The 22141-nt window shown below is 46.1% G+C and overlaps 1 protein-coding gene across 1 annotated transcript in view; it reads left to right on the forward strand.

Moving 5' to 3' along the window:
* LOC144499225 (cadherin-related family member 3-like) overlaps window positions 1-22141 on the forward strand; it is a 77389-nt gene that overhangs the window by 50540 nt on the left and 4708 nt on the right. The window contains exons 11-18 of the mRNA XM_078221344.1: window positions 2033-2222; window positions 4960-5125; window positions 6144-6246; window positions 7269-7367; window positions 9437-9499; window positions 12385-12623; window positions 14580-14751; window positions 16614-16838. Coding sequence (XP_078077470.1) covers window positions 2033-2222; window positions 4960-5125; window positions 6144-6246; window positions 7269-7367; window positions 9437-9499; window positions 12385-12623; window positions 14580-14751; window positions 16614-16838 — 1257 coding nt within the window. The remainder of the gene's footprint in view (window positions 1-2032; window positions 2223-4959; window positions 5126-6143; window positions 6247-7268; window positions 7368-9436; window positions 9500-12384; window positions 12624-14579; window positions 14752-16613; window positions 16839-22141) is intronic.

Raw genomic sequence — 22141 nt, forward strand, 5'->3', positions numbered from 1 at the left:
TGCACAGTAGCCCCACACTGCTGGTGTCCTGATTGTTGGCCAGCCTCACGACACCCCAATCATTGACCTCCTGGATATCTCGGGGCCAGTCCTGACTCTCCCCCCTCACTCTCCCCTGCAGCTCCAACCCCCCCCCCCTCCCCCCCGGCAGCCCCCTCCATCCCAAGCTTGCGATTACCCCCTCCCCTTCCTCTGCCACTGATCCCGACTGCAGAGTGGCAGCGGGACCCTCCACCCCTCTGGCCCTGCCCCCCCTTGGCACTGCCTGATGCCAGGTTGCCCCTTGGGCATTGCCACTTTGCCCTTTGTGCAGTGCCAGGGGGCCAAGCTGGCACTGCGATGTTGGCAATGCCCAGGGGCACCCCCCCTTACCCCTGACCTGCTGGGTAGGCCTCCACGGCCACCCTTCACTCTAGCGGGGTCGGGCCGCTTGTTCCCCATTAGTGGAGAACTGTTGTAAACCCGGTGAAGTGAACCACTCCTGGCAGTGATGGGGGAGGGGGGTAGGTTAGTGGACCCGGAGACTCCATTCCCAGGCCTACTAATGGGATTCAAATGCAGGTATAAATATGGAGATCAGCTCCGCATCGATTTCAGGCATGGAGTTGATGACACTGGAAATCCTGGCTCCGGAGACTCGCAGAGGCTGTGGCACGCAAGGTGGGGAGCCCGCTAAACGGCCTCTGCTAGAGCAGTGCAGCGGGCTGGGAGAATCGCCCCTGTAGTTTCTCCTCATCTCTGTTTTAAATCGGTTACCCCTTATCCTAAAACTATGAGCTCTTGCTCCAGATGGCCCCACAAGAGGAAGCATCCTCTCCATGTCTACTTTATCAATACCTTTTATCACCTTATATCCCTCAATTAGAGCTCCTCTCATTCTTCTAAACTCTAGAGAGTACAGGCCTAAACTGCTCAATCTCTCTTCATACGACAAACCCCTCATCTCTGGAATCAATCTAACGAACCTCCTCTGAACTTCCTCTAATGCCATTACATCCCTCCTCAAATAAGGGGAACAAAACTGTACACAATTCTCCAGAACGATCTCACCAATGCCTTGTATAATTGCAGCAACACTTGTATCTTTTTGCACTTTCACTAATTCTTCCAGCTCGCTTTATTCACCAGCCAAAACCCAAAGTGTTCTCCATTATTCCTTCTCTTTACTTCTTAATTTACATGGCGCAATGGGTCGAAGGTGACTCATTGTGGCTTCGTTAAGAATGAATAATTATCAATATCGTACATATACAAGGTAAGGGTCTGACTGAACTACTCTCTTTTCCTCGCTGGCTCCAACTGAGATTCCTCCCCATTCCCGGAGGCACACCCTTCCTCCTGATTATTTCAGCTTCCAGCGCCCCCTCACGATCATGTGGCCCATAAAGGAGTCACTTTACCACACCCAGTTTTACTGAATGGATTGACACCTTGCTGGAGTGCATTTGAAAAGATAGCAGCACTCCTGTAGGGGCGGCACGGTAGCACAATGGTTAGCACTGCTGCCTCACAGCTCCAGGGACCCGGGTTCGATTCCCGGCTTCGGGGAAGGTGACTGTCAGTGTGGAATTTGCATGTTCTCCCCATGTCTGCGTGGGTTTCCTCTGAGTGCTCAGATTTCCTCCCACATTCCAAAGATGTGTGGGTTAGGTAGATTGGCCACGTTAAATTGTCCTTTAGAGTCAGGGGCACGAGCAGGGTAAATACATGGGGTTATGGGGTAGGGCCTGGGTGGGCTTGTTGCCAGTGCAGACTCGATGGGCCAAATGGCCTCCTTCTGCACTGTAGGGATTGTATGATTCTATTCTATTCTAACCAACACAGTCACGTTTGAGTGACAACAGGCTGTTCTAGCACTGGAATAAGGGAGGGGAATGGAGTCACAGTTGAGTTAGATCTTACTTTGACCTGGTGCTCCAAAGGTTTCCAGCAGGGATTCCTCTTACTAATATTTGCAATGCTTTATTTCCAAAAATATTCAGAAGTCTATAAAAGCAAAACCTTCGTGCGGTCTGATGGTTTTCTGTTGCAGTTACAGGTGAGTTGATCGTGTCAGCTATAATTGACAGAGACAATGGACCTTTCAGGGTTATTCCAACCCAAGAGTTTGACGTTGTTGCGAAAGACAGCCCTTCTGGAGAACATACAGCTTCACTGACAGTAATAGTCATCATAAAAGACATCAACGATAACCAGCCCTTCTGTTTTCCACATACGCACAGGTACCTTGTTAGTTAACTATTTTGTTCCTGTAATACCAGAAGAATTCGACTGGGCAATGTTAAATTTCATTGCACAATGGGGACTGGTCATTTACAGGAGGAGGGAGATTTGCTCTGTGTGCAGGTTGTGGCAAGACTGGAACAGATTTTTAACTTGATGACTTTGTTTAATAAGGTTCTTTACTTTTTGAAAGTTGAAAAGATTGATTGGCATGGGCTTGTATTGAAGGAGAAAATACTGAAGAATACTTGTGTCAGCCTGGATTTGAATCTCCTCCTTGTTTGTGTGGCACCGGGATGCTGGAAACAGAAGGGAAAAAAAACACACACTCTTCACATTTTAAAAGTATTTTGTCATCAGTTAGAAGTCCTGGTCCTGGAAGAGGTGATGGTTATGTCGGCAAGAACCAAGGCGATACATCCACACTGAGCATGTATCAGGGTTCAACTGTCAATGTGGATGTACATTTGGGCAAATTGTGCAGATTATTACATACTCAGTCTTGTTCTGTTCTTCTTCACGTGGCATTTTATGATACTGAGGAGATCTGCCACCATTGTGTTCATGAAGGCTATTGAGACAAAAACCACAGAGTGCCTGAATGATGCTTCAAATCACTCTGTGTCCTTATAAAATATGCATTAGCTGATAGCTTCTTTAGCCATGTTGGGTTTTCAAAATGGTTAATGCCAGCTGATGTGCTCCCTTTTTAGTTTCACCAGTGTGTAGTTCATGCCTCGTTGAAGTTTCACCCTATCTCTAATCACTAACTGCTTATCAAGGGCACCCCGATTATCGAGAGCTTCACTAGCGTCCATTGGTATCCAGTCTGGCGTAACAATCTTCTGGTCCAGAGGAAGAGGAGCTGGCTGTGGAGCCAGCAGGCAAGGCAAATGCATTCACTTCGTAGGAGCTTAAAATAGTATTTTTACATTGCCATCATGAATACCCAAAGCAATCCAACCGAGACATCTTATAATTCAGAAGGGAAACAGTTACAGAATTTTGTAGTCACCTGGAGTCAGACCTCAAATCTATTTTAAGAGTACAATAAGAAGTCTCACGACACCAGATTAAAGTCCTACAGGTCTATTTGGAATCACGAGCTTTTGGAGTGCTGCTCCTTCATCAGGTGAGTGATTTTAAGAGTGATAGCTCTTTTAACTGCTGTGGTGGCAGTTGGGCTGCATCTTTTTGTCACTAGCTCTTTCTAGACAACAAAAGAGTATGTTAAATCAAGTCTCACAGCCAGTAGAGGACAGAATGGAAGGAAATTGGATTTGTCAAAGGATTGTAGGACTGGAGGAGGTTACAGAAATCAGAAGGGGTCGAGATCATGGAGGCATTTGAAAACAAGGATTGTTGTGTCATTGTGACGATATAATCCTTGAACTCATATACTATACAAAACACAAGGCACCAATCACTCATATGGGATTGGGTAAACACATTGTGTCATTTAATAAGATGAGGCACATGAGAACAGTCTTATATTGCTGCATAGTTTGGAGACATTAGGAGTTGTCTGTGCTCTGTTCAAAGGAAAAATGAAACTAAGACTGGATGACGACACATTTCCCTTCGAATGATGTCATGTTGATATTCCTTAAAGGCATATTAGTACAACGATGAGAATGTTAAAATTGAAGCATTAGTGGACTAGGAGCCAACATAGGTCAGCAAACTCTGAGGTGAAGGGTGAAATATACTTGGTGTAAGCTAGGATATGAGCAAAGCCTTTTTACAGCTACTGACTGATAGAATCCTTACAGTGAATAAGGAGACAATTCAGCCCATCCAGCCACAATCCCACCCAGTTCCTATTCCCGTAATCCCACATATTTTACCCTGCTAATCCCCTGACACTAGGGCCAATTTAGCATGGCCAATCAACCTAACCTGTACATCTTTGGACTGTGGGAGGAAACCAGAGGAAACCCATGCAGACACGGGGAGAATGTGCAAACTCCACGCAGAGAGTGACTCAAGCCAAGAAACGAACCCAGGTCCCTGGCGCTGTGAGGCAGCAATGCTAACCATTGTGCTATCCACTCCAGACTTTCCATCTCTTTCCTTCCACGCAAGATTGGATAGGTACCAGGAGCATTGCTAATTTCTCTTAACTTTCAAACCCCACTATCAGCTCAAAGCGCTATTGGGATATGAAACTCTGCAAGGGGCACAGAATGGCACAATAGGATCACATTATTGACTGTCCTTCAAGGGAGCTGGCCAGCGGATCAAATCCTTCCAAGATCACGGATGCGGCACCATAAAAATTGCTGTAGTCACATTCATATATCCCATAAAGCCTTAACTTCCTATATTAATCCAAACATAGAAGCAAAAGGGCAGCAGTGACATTTCAAACCTCACTTCTGGCTGTAAAATTCTGCTTCAATCAATACTTTTCCCTGGATTTCCATTCCACTGTGTACAGCATTGACCATCACTTGTGAACGAGAATATGGAATATGCTATGGGAAATCTGATAGTCCTTATGCACCAGTGCAATTCCTGCAGGTCCTCTTGCACTCCCACTGATCCTGGTGCTCCATTGTGTGAGATATCTGCCCTGTTTCCACGTGCCTGGCCACACCTTGTTTTTTAATGTGACAAGTATTGTACAAAAACTGTTGTTCAAAATTAATAACAGAGATATAAGAAGGAAATTCAGAAGGAAGTCCTGATTTTGAATTCTGAAAATACTAACTGCTCATTTTGTCCTTTGCTCAGCATTCAGATACCAGAAAAAACTGAAGAGGGAACAACGCTTGTTACCATATCCTGTCGAGATAATGATGTGGATCTCGCAAACAGCCAGTTCACTACTTCACTTCAGCCTGGGCTGAGGACTAATGGAAGATTTGCTCTGAATGGGAAGAATAATGATACTATTGTGGTACGCGAGTCTCACTTTTCAGCCTACATAGGGATAAATCATGGTGGCACAGGTCTCACAGCGCCAAGGACCCGGCTTCGATTCCAGGCTTGGGTCACTGTCTGTGCAGAATCTGCACATTCTCCCTGTGTCTGCATGGGTTTCCTCCGGGTGCTCCGGTTTTCTCCCACAGTCCGAAAGACATGCTGGTTAGGTGCATTGGCCGTGCTAAATTCTCCCTCAGTGTACTCAAACAGGCGCCAGAGAGTGGTGACTAGGGGATTTTCACAATAACTTCATTGCAGTGTTGATGTAAGCCTACTTGTGACACTAATAAATAAATGTAAACTTAAATCATGCCAAATCAATTGGTCTATTAAGATTGTAAAATAAGGACTTCATAGAAAAAACTGACCCTCCATTTAAAAAAATCTCAGATGCATTCCCATGACAACCAGGTAAAGCCTGTCTGATGGTTCACTGATGAAAGCACCTGCAATGTCTGGAACTGTATCATAATCCCTAGCAAAAGCCTTGGCATTTTCTGTGGTATGAAGGAGGGGTGCTGCGTTTGGCATCAGTGCTCACTGACTTGGGAAGGTGGTGGGGTGGGAGTGAAAATCAGCTAAAACTATCACGTAAGGTGGAGATCTGATTGCAATTGCTGATTATAACTCCACCTCCCTTTGTGGTGTCCTTCACATGACATGGGCTACCTGAGCAAGGCATCTCTGGGTGCAGCGATAGACATATCTTTGTCACCTGTGCAACTATACCTTGACAAAGAGGGAGGGAAAAAAATGCAAAAGAATTCAAAAAGCTTTAACCACGCCTTTTAGTTTCCATTAATGAAGTTAATCGGTGAGATGGGGAGGTTAGATAGTCAAGTGGACTTCCTGAGGTAGATTATCACCTTATTGCAATGCTGACTGCTGTTCAAACTTCAAGCACAAATGCTGAGGCACTTTCATTTAGTTGTTGAGCTATTTCAATGCTGAAGTCTCCATTACAATTAACACCCTCCATTCTGTTCTGGTAGGTTATTGGGAAGTTGAACTTTGAAGCTGTTACTAATCTTGAAGATAACAATATCTATGTGTTGTCGGTAGTTGTCACAGATATTGCCCCCCCATATTACCAGGGTAAGTGACTAACCTTATAAGTTATGATGATTTGAAATGCACTGTCTGAAAAGGTCGTTGCAACAAATTGTTTTATAATGAAACTTTAGAATATATTTACAAATCATATATTCTGAATGTCATATTTCCAATTTATTTTTAAATTAGGAATTTATCTTGCAACTGCCCTTTGGCTAGGAACTCATCAGGAAGGGCAATTGATTTAGTCATTCAACATTATTGACAAGAGAAAAGAATTTTACATTTCCGAGGACGGAAAATTTGGCTCCTTAGTGCCCAGTTTTATCGGTGCTATGAATGCCCGACTGACCCCAAAATGGCATCCACGGCAGGCGAGTAGGTATCTGGTGTGAGAGACACTGAGTGTCATTGTGGTGAAGGTGTCAGCCCACACAGTGAGTGTCTACTGGACGTGCAGAGCAGGCAGCTCATGGTATCAGTGTTTAATGTTAGCGCTGCTGTTCTGGAGCTTAATGCTCCAGCTGATGTTATCTCATAACCAAGCACAAGAGAACATTCATTCATCAGCAGAGAGGGCCCCTCCCCCCCAAGCCCGCCTCAACCCCTATTTGAAGGATCCATCAGCCACTTGCAGGTTAATCACTGATTGATTTACATATTCCGTTCCTACAGAACTCTGAGCCACCTATTTCAGCCACAATACAACTCTCCTTTAGGTGGTGCAAACCAGCTTTGAGCAGTGCGGGCTTGCTTTAAGTGGTGTGCCCAGCTCATTAATGGTTCAGTTAGCATTGATTAGACATTGCAATCATTAGAACAGGAGACAGCATGAAGTAGGCAGTCAATGGACATGGCTTAATCATGCATGTCCATGGCCTATCTACGTTAGCCCTCGAGATTTTAGTTTCCTAGATATATTATTTTTAAGAGCAAACATTACAGGAATAAAATTGAAAAACAACATGTTCTAATTTTGAAAGATTTGCATGCTGTATATGACATATTACATAGGAAGCTACTAATTTACTAGTTATTTCATGATATCGATTTATCTCACCTAGATACAGTAACTGTATACGTCAGAGTTACGCCAGGAAATGAATTTCATCCATCTTTCACCCAGATGTCTTACACTTTCAACATATCCGAATTCAGTGAAAGTAAGTAAATATCCAATGGCACTGAGGACAAAATAGCTCATTATTTCTGGTTAAGGTGCATGAGAAATTGGCTCAACAGTTTGATGATAAAACTTGGTACAAAACAAGGGCAAAATAAGTATAAATGAATCAGGGCCCGAGGAAGGAGTACGATAAAAGCCACCTTCCTGCTTTAGATCCCTATTTATTTATGTTAAAGAAATTAAAGTTTGGTGCTATCAGGCCATCTTGATCCATTGGAGTTTAGAAACATAAACATAGAAACTAAAAGCAGGATAAGGCCATTCGGCCCTTTAAGCCTGCTCCACCATTCATTTTTCATCAAATTCAATATCCTGATTCCCCCCTTCCCCCCATATCCCTTGATCCCTTTAGCCCCAAGAGCTATATCTAATTTTTTCTTGAAATCAGACAATGTTTTGGCCTCAACTACTTCCTGTGGTAGTGAATTCCACACATTCACCACTCTCTGAGTGAAGAAATTTCTCCTCACCTCAGTTCTAAAAGATTTACCCCTTATCCTCAAATTATGATCCCTAGTTCTGGACTCTCCCACTATCGGGAACATTCTTTCTGAATCTACCTTGTCTAACCCTGTTAGAATTTTATAAGTTCCTATGAGATCCCCTTTCACTCTTCTAAACTCCAGTAAATATAATCCTAACCCACTTAATCTCTCCTGATACGACAGACCTGCCATCCCAGGAATCAGCCTGGTGAACCTTCACTGTACTCGCTCTATAGTAAAGACACCCTTCCTCAGATAACGACACCAAAACCGCACACAATACTCAAGGTGCGGCCTCACCAACACGCTATACAATTGCAGCAAAACATCCCTATCCCTATACTCAAATCCTCTCGATGTGAAGACCAACATACCATTTGTCTTCTTTACTGTCCGCTGTACCTGGGCACTTACTTTCAGTGACTGATGCATAAGGACACCAAGATCTCGCTGAGTATCCACCCCTCTCAATTTACACTAATTCAAGTAATAATCTGTCTTCCTGTTATTGCTACCTACGTGGATAACCTCATGTTTATCCACGTTATACTGCATCTGTCATGCATATGCCCACACACTCAGCCTGTCCAAATCACGCTGAAGCATCTCTGCATCCACCTCACAGCTCACCCTCCCGCCCAACTTTGTATCATCTGCAAATCTGAAGATAATACATTAAGGTCCCTCTTCCAAATCATTAATATATAATGTGAACAAATGGGGTGCTAGCACAGATCCTTGTGGAACCCCACTAGCCACTAACTGCCAATCAGAAAAAGACCCATTTATACAAACTCTTTGCTTCCTATCTGCTAACCAGCTTTCTACCCATTGTTGTTTCTTAACTTGACCCATATAGATTCCGGATTATCTATGCTAATATTTTTGCTCAATATCGTATCAATATCATCCTTAATCAACAATTCAACTCCACCACCTTTTTCTTTCTGTCTGTCATTCCGAAACACTGAATAGCCCTCAATGCTGAGTTTCCATCCTTGGCCACCTTGAAGCCACGTCTCCGGAACGCTAATTATAGCATAACCCTTTACAACTATCTATGCAAATAATTCATCCATTTAGTTTCGAATGCTCTGAGCATTCAGATACAAAACCTTAAGGTGAACCCTTTGAACATTTCTTGTCTCTTTCCTACTATTTTTTACTCCGTCCCTATCTGAATCTGACACTTGATTCCTCTATCACTTTCCTTATTCTCCTTACTGTCTTTTCTGCTTGTTCTTAGTTTCCCCCGCTCTGAATCCTTGCAAAGGTTCTCATCCGCCTGCCATTTTGGTTTAAACCTTCCCCAACCACTCTAGCAAGTACCTCCCCCCGCAAAGGACATCAGTCCCGGTCCTGCCAGGTGTAACCCATCCAGTTTGTACATGTCCCATCTCCCCCAGAACCAGTCCCAATGCCCCAGGAATCTGAAACCCTCCCCCTCATACCACCTTTTCAGTCACATATTCATCCTATGTATCCTGCTGTTTCTACTCTGACTAGCACATGGCACTGGTAGTAATCCTAAGATCACTCTGTTTGAAGTCCAACCTTTCAGCTTCAGAGATCGATTTTGGGACAGAAAAGCTTGCAAACGGCCTTCCTGCCGTGAGCCTCTCAAGTAACCCTTCAGGGCCACTCAAGGGCCTCATCCCACTGTCACAGGTATTCAATTAGCACCGGCAGGGACTTGCCAACCTGATATGCCGAAGCTGGGTGGACTATCAGGGAAAAGTCACTCATTCACTGGCATCCCTCGCCAGCAACCCCCTCCATCCTTTCCAGACTCACCTCTGTCCATTGCTGATCCTCTAGGTAGTCTCCACTGTACTACTGGCAGTGGCCACTGTTCCCACTTGTAGCTGCTGGTACTGGTGAGCTGTCAGTCTCTGACTGGCTGGCTGCTCTCAGTCTGAGATTTCTGCCCAAGTGGGGACTTAAAATCGGGCAGATGGCCCAATATTGCCCCGGTCATTGGCCGATTGGGATTGAGTATCACTAGGCCTCACAGAGGAAAATAACACATGCCTCCACTGGTTCACAAACTTGGGACAAGATCCCTGCAGTCACCCACATTAAATTCCAGCCAGTGCTTCAAATCAAAGCTAAAAGTCATCATTCACTCTGCAATTGCTGTCCATGTATATTACTGATGAAAGATCATAGAATCATCGACCTCTCTACAGTGCAGAAGGAAGCCATTCAGCCCATCGAGCCTGAACTGACAATAATCTCATGCAGGCCCTAAACACATAACCCCCTGTATTTACTCTGCTAGTCCTTCTGACACTAAGAGGCAATTAACATGGCCAACCTAATCGGCACATCTTTCGGACTGTGGGAGGAAACCAGAGCACCCAGGGGAAACCCACGCAGACATGGGGAGAATGTGCAAACTCCACACAGACAGTGACCCAAGACTGAAATTGAACCCAAGTCTCTGACATTGTGAGGCAGCAGTGCTAACCACTGTGTCACGGTGCTCATTAACCTGAAACATGAACTCTGGGGGGGGATTTTCCACCTCAGTTTTCAATGAGCAGGAATGACAGTGGGTGGATATTGAGAAAGAGTCCCAAAGCGGCTTTTATATCGGTAGTATTTGCCCTCTCGATTGTCCCAGCCCTCTGCCAGTGATGTAACTGGATTCCCACTATGCAATGATGGAAATCCCATTTGAATGCATTTTAATATAATTAGCAGGCCTCCCTGCTATAACATTCCCTCATGTAGGAAATTCCCCCCACCCGGCAGGGTTCACAACAGATTTTTAAAATCGGGGAACTGACAAATAGATCCCACCAGAGAGGAGAGGGACATGCCAGGGCAATACGCTGGCACTGTGAGGGAGGTGCTGGGGATTTTGTGTTTGTGTGTGGGTGGGGAGTGGGGACAGAATTCTGTTGTGGGGTGGGGGGGGGGCTTCCATGGTAGGGAGGGTGGTGCACATGGTGGGTTCCTCTTTTATTTTTACCTTCTTTACATCAGGGCCCGGTCAGTCAGGAGCCGATGTTGCTGGGTCAGTGTGAGGTCATGGGACCCTCCCCTTCACTTTGGCTGGAAAATCTGGTGGGCTACACTCTGCTTTTGCCACCTGAGTTCACATTTAAGACACAAAATGAAAAAAATCTGTTCTCTGTTTCTCTGTCCACAGATGCTGCCAGAGTATTCCCAGCATTAATTTCAGTGTTCCACCTTATACAGTACTTTGTTTTTGTTTTGTTGTGCTGTGCAGTCACATGTGAAAATGGAAAAACTGGAAGCAGAGAAACCTGCCAAGAGGAAACAAAATGAGGGGATAGGGCAGACACAATGAATCACATCAGTACAATTAATAATGACTACTCTTCAATTGTGAAAGAACTTAGCTTGAGGAGTGGGGGAAACCTTCTCTGCATAATTTGATTTATTATTGTCACATGTATCAGTATACAGAGAAAAGTATTGTTTCTTGCGCGCTTTACAGACAAAACATACCGTTCATAGAGAAGGAAAGGAGACGATGCAGAATGTCGTGTTACAGTCATAGCTAGGTGTAGAGAAAGATCAACTTAGTGCGAGGTAAGTCCATTCAAAAGTCTGATGACAGCAGGGAAGAAGCTGTCCTTGAGTCGGTTGATACGTGACCTCAGACTTTTGTATCTTTTTCCCGATGGAAGATGGCAGAGAGAATGTCCGGGGTGCGTGGGGTCCTTAATTATGCTGGCTGCTTTTCCGAGGCAGCGGGAAGTGTAGATACAGTCAATGGATGGGAGGCTGGTTTGCACGACAGATTGGGCTAAATTCATGATCTTTTGTAGTTTCTTGCGGGTAAGTGGAAAAAATGGGAATTGCAAGCGTTTTCCATTGAAACATTCCACATTTTCGAGGGGTAACATTAACCATTCTGACAAGCACTGCTGATGTGCATGTCAGCACAGGCAACAACTACTTGTACTTTATATAGCACCTTTAATGTAGTAACTTGTCTCAGGGAGCTTCACAGGATCAAACTTGGGCAATCATCGACGGCAAGTCAAATAAGGAGACATTACATCAGGTGATCAGAAGCTCTGTCATGGAAATAGGTTTTAAAGGGGGTGTTAAGAAAAAGAGAGAGGTGGAGGGACAGGAGGTTCAGGGAGGTACTTCTCGAGATTGGTGCCTACACACAAGGAAATGCAACAAAAGAGCAGGCCTTAAGGTCTACTCCTGCTCTTCTTCTTTATGTTCCGATTTCAGGGCTGTAAGGAGTTACGGATAAGCAGATTGAATGAAGTGAAATTAGTAATAGTGCCAGCACCGCAATGATCCCTATACAGTAAGAAGTCTCACAACATCAGGTTAAAGTCCAACAGGTTTATTTGGTAGCGTGAACTTTCGGAAGGCTGCCCCTTCATCACTGTTGGACTTTAACCTGGTGTTGTGAGACTTCTTACTGTGCCCACCCCAGTCCAACACCGGCACCCCACATCATGATTCTATACGACATTGTCTGGTAAGTCTTTTCTGTTCTTTGTTTTCCAGTAGGAACAAAGGTTGGGCGAGTGCTTGCAGAAGACAAAGAGTTCCCAGAACTTAAGTTCAGTTACTCACTTATAGGAGGGGGAAGCACGCTAGGCTACAGTCAGTTATTTTGGATCAACCCAGACTCGGGCGAAATATACCTTGTGGCTCAACCAGATTATGAGGCAACTGCCCAACACTACCTGATGGTGCAGGCTGTTGATAAAGATTCTAGTGATCCAAAGACTGCTACAACTACTGTAAGTGGTTTCTAATGCTGCAGGTTAGTCCACTTGCAAATCTCATGGTGATTAACATTAAATAGATATTGAGCTGTGTGGGTAGGGAAATCATTGTTTTTATTTAATGAGAAAATTAATCCAACGTTCAACTGTTCACCAAAACATTTGTGTATTTTTTTTAAACTCAGCCTCACTGTTAGGGTTTTCAATTTTCTCTCAGTACCAGGGGGACAAGTTGACACCCGAAGTGTTTTAAAATTGCCTGGCTCAATGATCACTTGTTGACCTTGCCTGACATTGTGAAGGTATTAATTAAGGAAGTTAAGTTTAATATAACTCAGGAATTTGCTTGGCGCATTTACAATACACATTCTTGAGTTTTGGCCAGATCGTGAGTTAACGGAGTCAGAATGCCACACGACTGGAGGAGGATTGTTAACTAAAACACTCCCCACAAACACAACTCCTACTGGCCTGTAAAAGAATGACTTGCTGTGTTAGTTCCTGCACCCCTCTCACCCCGCAGTCTTGTCTTTTGTGTAAGATTTTCTACTCTTTCACTCACCAACATGGGCCACCCATTGCTGTTAATGAGGGCCTGCCAAATACAAATTGGCTGCTGCGTTTACAACAGTGACTGCATTGGCTATAAAGCACTTTGGAGCACCCTGAGGTTGTGAAAGGTGCTATATAAATGCAAGTTCATTCTTTAGGAACTCGTCTGAATAGATTTGCAGTCTATAAGCAATTGGTACAGATAAATTCCAGATGTTTGGTTGAACCAACAGGCACAAAACTGTTGTCATATGCCTCAATAGTTGCAAGAAAAAATCTCCCTTCTCGTCCTAATGTCATTGAATATCCAATTGAATGGGATCTTCCTATTGTAACTATAGTAACTGCAGAAACTTTGGAGAAACAGCGTAAGCAAAATAAAGCTTGCAACTGCATACCCACTTTTGCTGAACTTTTTGAACTGAACTTTTAACTGCTGTCCTTTGTAGAGATGGCACCCCCTCTACCAACATCCACTCCTTCCAAAACTGATACAATGGCAGCAGTGGGCACCATCTACAAGATGCGCTGTAGCAACTTACCAAGACTCCTTAGACAGCACCTTCCAAACCCACAACCACCCAGTTGAAACAGCAAGGGCAGCAGATACATGGGAACATCATCACTTGCAAGTTCCTCTCCAAGTCACTCACCATTCTGACTTGGAAATATCGCCGTTCCTTCACAGTTGCTGGGTCAAAAGTCTGGAACTCCTAACAGCACTGTGGGTGTACCTACAATAAGAAGTTTAACAACACCAGGTTAAAGTCCAACAAGTTTATTTGGTCGTAAAAGCCACAAGCTTTCGGAGCCTTAAGCTCCTTCTTCAGGTGTACCTACAACACAGGGACTGCAGTGGTTCAAGAAGCCAGCTCACCATTACCGTCTCGAGGGCAATTAGCAATGGACAATAAATGTCGGCCTGGCCAGCAATACCCAAATCCCACAAACAAATTTTTAATAAAGTTCCATCTGACATTTTAATTAATGGGGGAAGTAATAGCTTCTGTAGTGGCTCACCGGGTAATTCAGGAAAGGCCCAAGTTTAATCCCTGCCCTCTGTTAAATTGGCTGATCTTGGCCATGGCAGCATGGGTGCGGCATTGACCAAATTTCCTGGGGCAGGAAAGGGACTCAAAAAAATATTCAGTGAGGGTTTCCATTTCTGATTGCAAAGCAGCGATTCTTTACATGATAGACAATGGAAGAGGACAACGATCAGAATTTGCTTAAATGACCCCTCAAAGAGATTTTAATAGCTTAAATTCAAAGTTGATGGTGGATGACTGAGATCGAACAACAGTTTGGTAATGATAATAAAGCGGGAGGCTGCTGATCGGCTTTGGATTGGCTCTGGTGGATTGAGGTAATTCAGGAAACAGTGTGCTTTTCTGTTAACTAGATGCTATTATGTTTCAGGTCACAGTTCATATTTTTCCAACCAATGATGAACCACCTGACTGTCAGCCAAAGGATTATTCACTGACAATTCTCGATGACACAGCTGTGGGTACAAACATTCAGGGGTTTCAGTTGTTCTGTACAGACGCTGATTCTTCCCCTCAGTCTTTCCGTTACTCAATAGCTTCGGGTACGTTCATGAAGTGCCTGGTGGAACCATTGTGGTTTTTCGAGGCTGATTTGGACAACTCCCTTCATGTGTGTCTGTCCAGTGTTTTTTTTATGTGCCTCTGTTTATATTGTTTCCTAGAGTGCAGAGAGAAAGAAAGAAAATGTTTGTGGAAATACATGGAAATGGTTGAATTTTTGTAATGCTTTCGCGTGGTGTAGCAGGGTTAAGTGGCTGTCAGTCCAAAGATGTGCGGGTTAGGTTGATTGGCTATGCTAAATTGTCCCTTAGTGTCAGGGTGATACGCTGGGTTATAGGGATAGGGCCTGGGCGGGATTATTGTCAGTGCAGGCTTGATGGGCCAAATGGCCTCATTCTGCACTGTAGGGGTGTTCAAGCAGCAGTAGGGATATTGCAGTTGCAAGCAATAAAAGAACTAACTTCAGAAAGTATATCAAAGAAAAATGTTTAATCAAGAAACTTCATTACTCCACTTGGGGCCTCACCCTGGGCCATACAAGATCCCCACAATTCCCATCTGCCTTTTATTTTTACTGGGTCAGCTGACCACCACGTCATTTTGCCATTGGTTACATTGTCTCCCTAGTCAGCTGATCCTCACAGCATGTTATCATTGGTTACATTATAACAAGGGATTCTATGATTGAGCAGAGTTCGATTCCATTTGTAATTGTAATTTTTCAAACAATCCTGGTCCTCTCGTGCTGGGATTGTGTCAGCAGTCCACAATCAGTAGGAGAATTGTTAAGTTTGGAGTTGATCCTTCATGATCGATTGAAGAGTGAAATAATGTGGTAGCCTCGATGATACATGCTCCCAGGTTATTGGGATTGATATCATGTTTTCAATAATCTGCAAAACCGTAGGACCAACCAAGCCGGAACCCTAAAATAATCAACCAGTCATCTTTGGTGATCTATCACGCAGATTCTGGTTCCAGTTTTACTGAGTTTAATACTATCAAGAAGGAGCATTAAAAATAATTCAGACATCCAGTGAGCTCTTACTGCAATCTCGGTACAGAAGAATTGCACTGTACATTGTTGGTACACCTCCTTTAATGGGGTTACTGTATATGTCATGACAGCAGATCAAGCATAAGTAGCATTATCAATGTATTGTTTTGAGATTGCACAAGTCTCTACATTCTAGTTCTTTGTTTTGTGCCTCTGTCTGCTATTCATTTTCAAAAATGTTGAAATCAAGCACTCATGTGGCAGCACAGTGGTTAGCACTGCTGCCTCACAGCACCGAGGACCTGGGTTTGATTCCCACTTGGGTCACTGTCTGTGCGGAGTCTGCACATTCTCCCCGTGTCTGCGTGGGTTTCCTCCGGGAGCTCTGGTTTCCTCCCACAGTCTGAAAGACATGCTGGTTAGGTGCATTGGCCATGCTAAATTCTCCCTCAGCGTACCCAAACAAGCACTGGAGTGTGGCAACTAGGGGATTTTCACTGTAACTTCATTGCAGTGTTAATGTAAGTCTACTTGTGACACTGATAAATAAATAAACTTAAAACTTCATCTGTCTCTACTTCAAAAGCAGAATAAAGAGCACTGAATCCTATTCTCAACCGCAGTAACATTATGTCCATTAGATCAGAATGTTGGTTCTCAAAAGCTTTGGGTTTTTAAGTTATTGAGCTGCAGTTGAAGTTGCCTCTTGTTTTTACTGTTTTAATCTTTAACTGGTGCCAGAAATATTAATTATTTTCTGTAGTTCTTTTCAATCATTACCTAAGAGTACCATGTCACATATGTGCAACTTAATAAAGTATAGGATAAGTTACCTTTAAAGCCAGAGGAAATTTTGTCAATTATTTGCCATTTAAATGACCTTAACCAGATTACTTTCTGTGCCAGGTAATATCAACAATCACTTTAGACTGTCTCCTAATGCTGGATCTAACATCACAAAGCTGATACTCGCACTTCCTTTCGACTATACACATGGTGTTGACAAAGTGACAAATTATAACCTCCTTGTTCTAATAACTGATGATAACCAACTGGCTGGAAGTAGACAGAGGAAAGTCGTCCAGACAGGGAGAGTAAAGATCAACATCAGAATTATTATTCCGACACCCAGTACTCAAGAAACGACCACAACTGTAAGTACATCAGAGAGCTGAGCTACATAGAAGTTAAATGAATGCTTTTAAAAATAAATACTCTCATTCAAAAATCTCAATTCCTTGAAATTGACCAAACAAGAAATGACTGAGTTCGTTAATATAGTGACATGGGGCAGAATTTTTCTCTGGACTTCCCTCAGGGTCAAATAGGGTTAGAAGCTCAGGCTTGTGGGAAACATTCATTGTGATTTTCCACAAAGCGGTCAACTCATAGTCAGAATGTGGGCTTAGTGTCCAATTCTCTTGATGCGTGATATAACTCACGAGGCTAGAGGTACTCGGGGAAATAAAGGCTTTTATTGACTACAACAATAGAGCTACCATATATAATACACGATCCCAGACTAAAGGGTCCCAGACAGAGCAGTGACCTTTATACCTCTCCCAGGAGGCGGAGCCCGACTGGGATGTACCATAAGAACTATATTACAGGTAGAACAGCCCAAGCCGAACCCCAAAAGTAGCATGTAGAACAGCCCAACCCTAACCCCAACAGTAACATATATACAGACTCATAGTACTGGCCAGACCCTGGCTCAGCACTACCTGGTGGGAACCAACAATGGTTCACCACATTCACCCCTCCTTTGAAAATAAAGGCCGGCAGGGTACAAAACACAGAACAATTGTTCATCAGTCTATAAGTTCAGACGGTCTGGGGGACCGCACCGTCGTTGTGACCTCCTCAACACCGGCGATGACACCGGTGTAGGCACTCGCGGTGGCGTTCTCCCCAAGGCGGTGTCCAACGGCTCCTCCAATGTCTCACGGGCCGGTAGACCCCGAGGTGGTGACAATCCGCTGAACTCGGGCACGCCTTGAAGTGGCGACCATCTCCTGGACTCAGGCAAGCTGTACACGGGAGTAAAAGGGTTAAATGATGGTCCCGATGCTGCCCACGCCGTGTCAGGAGGGGAAACAATAGTTGGGGGGTCTCTAACAGGAGGTATGGGAGCGACAGGGGTTTCCAAGCCCCCTGCTGGCGCCAGGTCTCGAATCGAGACCGTGTCCTCTCGCCCGTCAGGGTATGCCACATAGGCATACTGAGGGTTGGCGTGGAGGAGATGGACCTGTTCAACCAAAGGGTCGGACTTGCGGGTCCTAACATGTCGCCGCAGGAGGACAGGTCCTGAGTACGTCAACCAAGACGGTAATGAGGTCCCAGAGGAAGACTTCCGAGGGAATGAAAACAGTCTCTCATGGGGAGTAGCGTTGGTTGCCGTACACAGGAGTGAGCGTATGGAGTGGAGCGCATCAGGGAGCACCTCTTGCCAACGGGAGACTGGAAGGCCTTTAGACTTCAACGCCAGTAAGACAGCCTTCCAGACTGTAGCATTCTCACATTCAACCTGTCCGTTAACCCTAGGGTTGTAGCTCGTGGTTCTACTAGAGGCAATTCCGTATGAGAGCAGAAATTGCCTCAAGTCATCGCTCATGAACGACGAGCCCCTATCGCTATGGATGTAACAGGGATTCCCGAACAGGGTGAAAAGATCACGAAATGCCTTGATAACCGTGGCAGCGGTCATATCGGAACAAGGAATGACAAAGGGGAATCGTGAGTACTCATCAACCACATTGAGGAAGTACACGTTCTGATCTGTCGAGGGAAGGGGGCCCTTAAAATCTACACTCAGTCTTTCGAATGGACGAGTGGCCTTAACGAGTTGTGCCCTGTCAGGTCGGTAGAAGTGCGGTTTGCATTCCGCGCATACCCGGCAGCTTCTGGTTATAGACCTGACATCCTCCACCGAGTAGGGTAGATTCCAGGCTTTTATGAAGTGGAAGAGCCGAGTGACCCCCGGATGGCAGAGGTCATTGTGGAGAGCCTGCAATCGATTCTCCTGCATACTAGCGCATGTTCCACGCGACAGGGCATCCGAGGGCTCGTTGGGTTTCCCTGGACGATACATGATGTCGTAATTATAGGTGGAGAGTTCGATTCTCCATCTCAAGATCTTATCGTTCTTGATCTTGCCCCGTAACGTGTTATTGAACATGAACGCCATGGACCACTGGTCCGTGAGCAGGGTGAACCGTTTTCCCGCCAAGTAATGGCGCCAATACCGGACGGCCTACACAATGGCCTGGGCTTCCTATTCCACCGCCGAATGTCGAATTTCGGGGCCTTGGAGGGTGCGAGAGAAAAAGGCGACGGGCCTGCCCGCCTGGTTAAGTGTGGCGGCCAGGGCGAAATCCGATGCATCACTCTCCACCTGGAAGGGGATGGACTCATCGATAGTGTGCATCGTGGCTTTCGCGATGTCGGCTTTTAGTTTTTCAAAGGCCAAACGAGCCTCTGGTGCTAGGGGAAAAGAGGTAGACTTGATGAGCGGACGGGCTTTGTCCGCGTAATTGGGAACCCACTGTGCGTAGTAAGAGAAGAAGCCTAAGCATTTTCTCAGTGCTTTTACGCTAGTGGGCAGGGGAAGTTCGAGGAGGGGACGCATACGATCTGGATCAGGGCCAATGACCCCGTTTTCCACCACGTATCCGAGGATAGCTAGGCGGCGCGTGCGAAATACACACTTCTCCCTGTTGTAGGTCAGATTCAGGCGAGATGCAGTGCGTAGGAATCTAAGAAGGTTGGCATCGTGGTCCTGCTGGTCATGGCCGCAGATGGTGACGTTATCCAGGTACGGGAAGGTAGCCCGCAGTCCGTTATGGTCCACCATTCGGTCCATAGCACGCTGGAAGACCGAGACCCCATTCGTGACACCAAAAGGAACCCTTAGAAAATGGTACAAGCGACCATCTGCCTCAAAAGCCGTGTATTGTCGGTCCTCTGGGCGAATGGGGAGCTGGTGGTAAGCAGACTTTAGGTCGATGGTGGAGAACACCCGGTACTGCGCAATCTGGTTGACCATGTCAGATATGCGCGGGAGGGGATACGCATCCAGCTGCGTGTATCTGTTAATGGTCTGACTATAGTCTATGACCATCCGGGGTTTGTTCCCACTCTTGACCACCACGACCTGCGCTCTCCAAGGACTAGCGCTAGGTTGTATGATCCCTTCCTTGAGGAGCCGCTGAACCTCAGATCGAATGAAGATCCGATCCTCAGCGCTGTAACGCCTGCTCTTAGTCGCGATGGGCTTGCAGCCTGGCACGAGATTCTGGAATAAAGAGGGTGTGGTAATCTTAAGCATCGAGAGGCTACAGATGGAGCGCGTTGGGCAATTTAGAGGCTGCGAGTCTCCCACTGAAAGTGGAGGGAGTGGCCCACCGTACTGTAGGGTTACACTCTTCAAGTGGACCATGAAATTTAGTCCTAGGAGTATTGGCGCACAAAGGTGCGGTAACACCAGGAGCTTGAAGCTCTCGTAAACCGTGCCCTGCACCGTCAGATTTACCACGCAACTCCCTAGCACGGTGATAGACCGGGACCTTGACGCCATCGAAATTGTCTGCTTGACAGGCTGAATCCGGAGGCCACACTGCTTCACGGCGTCTGGGTGAATGAAGCTCTCTGTGCTCCCGCTGTCAAACAGACAATAAATCGTGCGTTTGTTTACCTGTACGTCCATCATGGACTTGTCGAGTCTGTGAGGCTTTGCCTGGTCCAGGATGATCGACGCCACCGTTGGTTCGTGGGCGCCACTGCAGGCAGCTGAGATGGATGATGACGACCCCTGCTGGTCATTCGCGGTCGATGCCGACCAAAATGGCTGCCCCCATAGGTCGCACGTGGGCGATGGTGCCAAAACCAGCGGCCCCTGGTGGTCGCGCGTCTCTTGCGACTCCGTCGTCTGGAATGGCAACGTCCTGGCCTCGCACGTGGAAGAAGCCCTTGACGATGCCGACGACGAGGAAACCGGCTCCGGGGAGTCACACGCCGCACTGCTGTTCCTGGATGGAAGTTTGGATCGGCATACCTTCGAATAATGCCCCTTCTTGCCGCAGGCGGAGCACAACACTGCTTTAGCGGGACATCGCTGCCGAGGGTGCTTCACTCCCCCACAGAAGTAACACCGCGGGCCGCCTGGAGCTGCTGCCGTTGTCAGGCCCGAGGGTGGGAACACAATCACGCAGTTTTTCGGTCCCGCTGAATGAAGTGGGGTCTGTGACTGCCCCTGCCACGCTGTCTCCACGTGGTCGTCGGGATACATCGCCAGACTTTTGGAGGCCGTTTCTAGCGCATCCGCTAGCTCTATGGACTTAGTGAGATTGAGATTACCTTGCTCCAACAGCCGAAGGCGGATGTAAGACGAGCCGATTCCCGCCACAAACGCATCTCGAGCGAGGTCGGTCATGTTCTGGTCTGCCGACACTGCTTTGCAGTTACAGCCCCTGGCTAGCTGTAGGAGCTCGCACGCGTACTGTTCCGTCGTTTCGCCGGGCTGCCGCCGTCGAGTGGCTAAGAGATATCGAGCATGCATCTCGTTCGGCGGTTTAATGTAGCGCTTCTTAAGAAGCTCGAGGGCCCCTTTGTAGTCGGTGGCCCCATGGATCGCTAAATATACAGCGTCGCTTACCCTCGCGTGGAGGACCCGGAGTCTGTCGGTGGTGACCGCTGCGGAGGCTTCGAGGTAATCCTGAAAGCATTTCAACCAGTGGTCGAAGGTGTTCGAGGCGCCCGCCGCACGTGGGTCCAACGTTAGCCGTTCGGGTTTAAGCATTTGCTCCATGTTCTCTGTGTCGTTTTTTTTTTCAACGAAGAGAGTTCAATTGTAGTCAATAAAATTGATGCGCGATATAACTCACGAGGCTAGAGGTACTCGGGGAAATAAAGGCTTTTATTGACTACAACAATAGAGCTACCATATATAATACACGATCCCAGAATAAAGGGTCCCAGACAGAGCAGTGACCTTTATACCTCTCCCAGGAGGCGGAGCCCGACTGGGATGTACCATAATAACTATATTACAGGTAGAACAGCCCAACCCTAACCCCAACAGTAACATGTAGAACAGCCCAACCCTAACCCCAACAGTAACATGTAGAACAGCCCAACCCTAACCCCAACAGTAACATGTAGAACAGCCCAACCCTAACCCCAACAGTAACATATATACAGACTCATAGTACTGGCCAGACCCTGGCTCAGCACTACCTGGTGGGAACCAACAATGGTTCACCACATCTCTCAAAGCTGGAAAGCCTCCGATTGGTCACCTGGGGGCTCGAAAGGAGTAGGAGCCACAATGGCAGTTAAGTAAGGGGGAGGTGACTTCAAATTGGAGGCCACCTCCTCTCCAAATTAGCTTGATTTTATTTTATTTTTTTAAAAGGCTTTTTCGGCCTGCAAGGCCG

The sequence above is a fragment of the Mustelus asterias genome, chromosome 9 (assembly GCF_964213995.1).
Source record: "Mustelus asterias chromosome 9, sMusAst1.hap1.1, whole genome shotgun sequence".
Lineage (NCBI taxonomy): Eukaryota > Metazoa > Chordata > Chondrichthyes > Carcharhiniformes > Triakidae > Mustelus > Mustelus asterias.